This window comes from Toxorhynchites rutilus, chromosome 3 (assembly GCF_029784135.1).
Source record: "Toxorhynchites rutilus septentrionalis strain SRP chromosome 3, ASM2978413v1, whole genome shotgun sequence".
Lineage (NCBI taxonomy): Eukaryota > Metazoa > Arthropoda > Insecta > Diptera > Culicidae > Toxorhynchites > Toxorhynchites rutilus.
Genome location: NC_073746.1, coordinates 304,289,723 through 304,294,789, shown reverse-complemented (window position 1 = coordinate 304,294,789; position 5,067 = coordinate 304,289,723). Strand labels below are relative to the sequence as shown.

Genomic DNA, 5,067 nt, shown 5'->3' with positions numbered 1-5,067 from the left:
CGGTCGTGGTCGAAGCCCGCTGAAGCGGCTCAGACGGTGGCCAAGCCCTCATTAACGGCCAGGAAGGTTCTGCTGTGTGTTTGGTGGGATTGTCAAGGAATAATCTATTATGAGCTGCTTCCCTATGGCCAACCGCTCAATTCGTACCTGTACTGCCAACAACTGGACCGCTTGAAGGTAGCACTCATGAAGAAGAGGCCATCTTTGATAAACAGAGGCCGCATTGTCTTCCATCAGGACAACGCCAGGCCACACACTTCTTTGGTGACGCGCCAGAAGCTCCGGGAGCTCGGATGGGAGGTTCTTTTGCATTCGCCGTATAGTCCGGACCTTGCACCAAGTGACTACCACCTGTTTTTGTCCATGGCGAACGAGCTAGGTAGTCAGAAGTTTGCCACAAAAGAGGCCTGTGAAAATTGGCTATCCGAGTTTTTTGCCAATAAGGAAGCGAGCTTCTATAACCGGTGTATTATGAAGTTGGCATCTCGTTGGGAACAAGTCATCGAACAAAACGGCGCATATTTGACTTAAAACAGATGATTGTAACTAATTTTATGAACAAATGAAAATTCAAAAAAAATACCGCAGGACTTTTTTGACAGCCTAATATATAGGATAATAATAAATTTGTTCCACTGAATTTTTGTAGTTATGTTTTCATCGCCATCAGAAATTATTCCATTTTTATGCATATGTACATCAACAAATTCGCTACAAATTGGCTTGTAAATTCATGTCTGAACTTCTTCTTCTGAACATCTTTTTGAAGGATGCTTCTAATCATTTCATGTTTGTCTATAGCGCTTTTAGTAAACTGAAATATGTTTATGACGCTACCAGTCTACGGAGATCTATTTTTGGTAGCTGATATTGCAAACCAAACCTCTTTGATGATAGATAAACTAATCCATGCCATTTCTAATATGTATTTATGTTGGAGATGGCATCAAATGAGGTTCAGAAGTATTATCAGCTTTAAACCATGCTACTGACAGAAAAATAGCAATCAGTATTGGGACAAGAAAAAGAATACACAATTTCATAAAACTGTATTTGACCCCAAAAAAAATTAAGTTCTTTTTGAACCAGTGTGGCCTTTATGGTGTTTTCCCGGAGAACAAGATTTCAATGCAACTTGTGCATATTACTTGACTATTGCACCACATTAAAAACAACTTGATTATTGCACCACATTTGATTGATGAATGTGTCGATAATACCAATACAAATCCTCGAACGCGAACTGTACGAAAAGTCCAATTACGAAAGATTTGGTCAATCAAAATGATTTTATCTTTATGACTGATATATAAGCGTTATTGAACAGCACCATCAGTTTATCAGGATTTGCGCGAACGAAATTCATTCAATCTGTCGCCTCGGTGGAGTTAGGTCAATCGCTGTGTAATTCTTCGGTTCCTCAAAAAACAGTAGCTATGACGACAGTGAGAGGTTCCTTCGCGGTACTCGTGAGTCTTGCTTTGATTTTGAGCGACGCTAGAGGTGCTACTATTCCTTAGATAAGATTGGATGATAAATGGTAAAATAAAACTTTCATTTTCAAAGTATCGGCTCTCTCCTGCATCCAGTGTCAGTCCATCGACGTAACCTGCTCGGAACCGGTGGTAGAATGTACCCGTGGTATGGCCGACGTAAGTCGGCACCTGTTGCTGCTTCTGAAACCTGAATTCACCCAAGGCCCCCGACTGGATACGTTTCGGTGTTTCGAACTGGAAGCCCATAAGCAGGGAACTAGTGCTTATCTGAAGGGTTGCATGTACGACAACGTCGACGTGTGCGAAGGAGTTGTTGCTGGCGGTGAACAACGTGGTTGCCGACAGTGTGCCAATGACGCATGTAACGGATCTGCGGGGCTGACTGGAAGTGTGACAGTATTGGGTGCTTTGATCCTGACCCTGGGTGCTCTTTTGTTGCAGTAAAATATTAACATACAATACAGCAAGTACTGGAGAATTCGTTTAAGTTGCTTATGTTGGAAAAACATTATCTCAAAGCCATAATCAATATCGACTGATAAGACCGATAGCGCTTCATTAATTCACTCTGCATAAGCTGTTCTTGAAATTGATTGGTATTTTCGATAATTCTGATTTATGAGTGTGGATTTTTGTTTATCTGGGCATAGGGTATATATATCAGGTGTGAATCAATTACTGATACTGAGTATAGCAGAACAATTCATCTTTGGGGTGTTGTTGGTGTGATCTATACGTCAGTAATAGACGTATGAATCACACCAACAATACTTCCAAAATCAATTGTTTCACATAATACTGTATTAATGTAAAGTAATCGATTGTAACACAGTATCTATCTAGCAACAAACTTAGGACTTCGAAAGTATTATAAATCGAGGATTTTTTTTCAAATTTGTTGTTTTCTTTGAGTTGATAAAACAGCTCGTCAAACATGAAACACTATCAGTGACCAACATAAACTATAACAAAGGGGTACTAGTAGCTGTTAATCATGGATGGATGTTTCTCAAAACGCGATTTAACTATCCTGTAAAAGAACATAGGAAGGAAGGTACCCTAGGGTATACTGCACGAAGATGATTTCCCTTTGTAAATATTTTTTTTCAACACCGATATCGACATAATTCAAACTATGGAATTAAGTCTGTTCCTTTAAGAATTTGGTCGCACAAATTTTACAATTTGTTCCAAAGGGGATAAGGTATAAAATCGGTAAAATATAATTTAATTGGGTTTTTTTTAATAAGTTCTTAAAGAAAAAATACAAGAAACATTATTCTTCTGCTTTTCTGATAAACATTCGATATTTTTTGCCAAATATCTCCCACCATTTTTTTTTTCAAATTACGCTTAATAATTGCCCAATATTTTTCGATGAGAGGAATATGTAGACAATTTGGTGGATTCATACTTTTTTCAAAGAAATCAATATTATTTTGCTGGTCGGGACAAGTCGGGAGAACTTCACGCTTCTCCTTGTTAAGATGTCCATTCATAGTTGCTCCAGTGATGAAAACTTTTGTTTTCTTTCTCCAACTTTACAGATGCCTAGCCAAGTCATCAAATTGCGAGCGAGTTTATTTTTGCACTTACCCGGAGAATCCCCGTTACGTTTAGCTAGGTCATAGGATTTGCCCAAAGTTCATTTTTACATATGTTTCATTGCCCATCAAAATACATCAGTTCTACTTCGTCAGAACTTGGTCGTACAGTTCCATTGCACGGTTTCAGGCAAACAATTACTGTTTTAGCATTCTGTTATGATGTCTGTGGGCATGGTACGACCAAAACCCTTCTCGCATACAGGCACGGGCCTCCGAAATGGATTTTCTTAAGGCGAAGGTGGAACGAAGCCATTGTAAAGGGTGTGTCACATCAAATTGTATCACGGAAAAAAACGCTGTAGAAATTCGCCCAGTAGACCGATCCTTTTGAAAATTTTAGACAGTAAAATAAAAACTATTAAACAACTTTTAGCATTTTCTTTTTATTTATACTTCGAGTCAAAGCCCGTATGCTCGCACCTTCCTCTTTACCCCGTCCATAAGGTTCTGTACAACGTCAGGTTGTAGTTTTTTTTGAACAGAAATCCATTTTCTCTTGAAGTCCGCCTCCGATTTGACAACTTTTGGGTTCTTCCGGAGGGCCTGCTTCATAATCGCCCAATATTTCTCTATTGGGCGAAGCTCCGGCGCGTTGGGCGGATTCATTTCCTTTGGCTCGAAGGTGACTCCGTTGGCTTCGTACCACTCCAACACGTCCTTTGAATAGTGGCACGAAGCGAGATCCGGCCAGAAGATGGTCGAGCCCTCGTGCTGCTTCAATAGTGGTAGTAAGCGCTTCTGTAGGCACTCCTTAAGGTAAACCTGCCCGTTTACCGTGCCGGTCATCACGAGGGGGGCGCTCCGCTTTCCGCAAGAGCAGATCGCTTGCCACACCATGTACTTTTTGGCAAACTTGGATAGTTTCTGCTTGCGAATCTCCTCCGGAACGCTGAATTTGTCCTCTGCGGAGAAGAACAACAGGCCCGGCAGCTGACGAAAGTCCGCTTTGACGTAGGTTTCGGGCTCGCGTCTTCCCCACCATGTTTTGCCTTTCGTCGCGGTTAGGAGCCTTCTGAACCTTGTATGTACGCAGGCCCTCCCGCTGCTTGGTCCGCTGGACGAATGAACTTGACAAATTCAGCTTATTGGCGACATCCCGGACCGAACTTCTCGGATCACGTCTAAACTGCTTAACTACGCGCTTGTGATCTTTTTCACTGACGGAGCATCCATTTTTGCCGTTCTTCACCTTCCGGTCGATGGTTAGGTTCTCGAAGTATCGTTTTAGTACTCTGCTGACCGTGGATTGGACGATTCCCAGCATCTTACCGATGTCCCGATGTGACAACTCCGGATTCTCGAAATGAGTGCACAGGATTAATTCACGACGCTCTTTTTCGTTCGACGACATTTTTCCAAATTTACGAAAAATTGACAGTGAAGCATGGCCAACGTGATCTATACACTCTTATCTGATTATAAGCGAAAGCTGAAGATATAATTCCTAAAAATTAAATTTTTACAGCGTTTTTTCCGTGATGCAATTTGATGTGACACACCCTTTAGGTGTAGAAGATATCCATATAGGAAAGAAAAAAAAATCGTTTTTTTTTGTTTTCTTCAAAGATTTTGTAGATAAACACAGTGTTTTATTAACCAAGTCAATAGTAAATCAAATTAACCTTATCAAGCAGCATTCAGCATCATTCAGCAATATTAACTACAAATCAGAAAATGATTAACAAGTATTACAAGTTCTGGTTATGATTTATCTTCTGTCAATGAGAAATTATTGTTTTTTTCCCTAATATCCGGTATCCGGTATCCGGCCTCTCTGCTAGCTGACAGAAGAATCACAAAGGTATGAGGGTTGTGTTTTCGCTGCTCTTCATGAACTGAGCAAAGGATATCAACACATTCACCTAAGATTTAATTTTCAACAGAGTGGATCAAACAAATATGCTTCGGTCGGACACGCATAGTGCTATTTCACAACATTACTGAGCGTTTAAAAGCGCCCTATG

At 40.6% G+C, this 5,067-nt stretch overlaps 1 protein-coding gene across 1 annotated transcript; it reads left to right on the top strand.

Annotated features, from left to right (window-relative positions):
* The first annotated feature begins 1,355 nt into the window (after positions 1 to 1,355).
* On the top strand, positions 1,356 to 2,621 carry LOC129780032 (uncharacterized). The gene is made up of 2 exons (XM_055787897.1): positions 1,356 to 1,503; positions 1,567 to 2,621. Exons 1-2 carry the CDS (start codon positions 1,437 to 1,439, stop codon positions 1,938 to 1,940), a joined length of 441 nt encoding a protein of 146 aa, XP_055643872.1. The 5' UTR covers positions 1,356 to 1,436; the 3' UTR covers positions 1,941 to 2,621.
* The last annotated feature ends 2,446 nt before the right edge of the window (positions 2,622 to 5,067 follow it).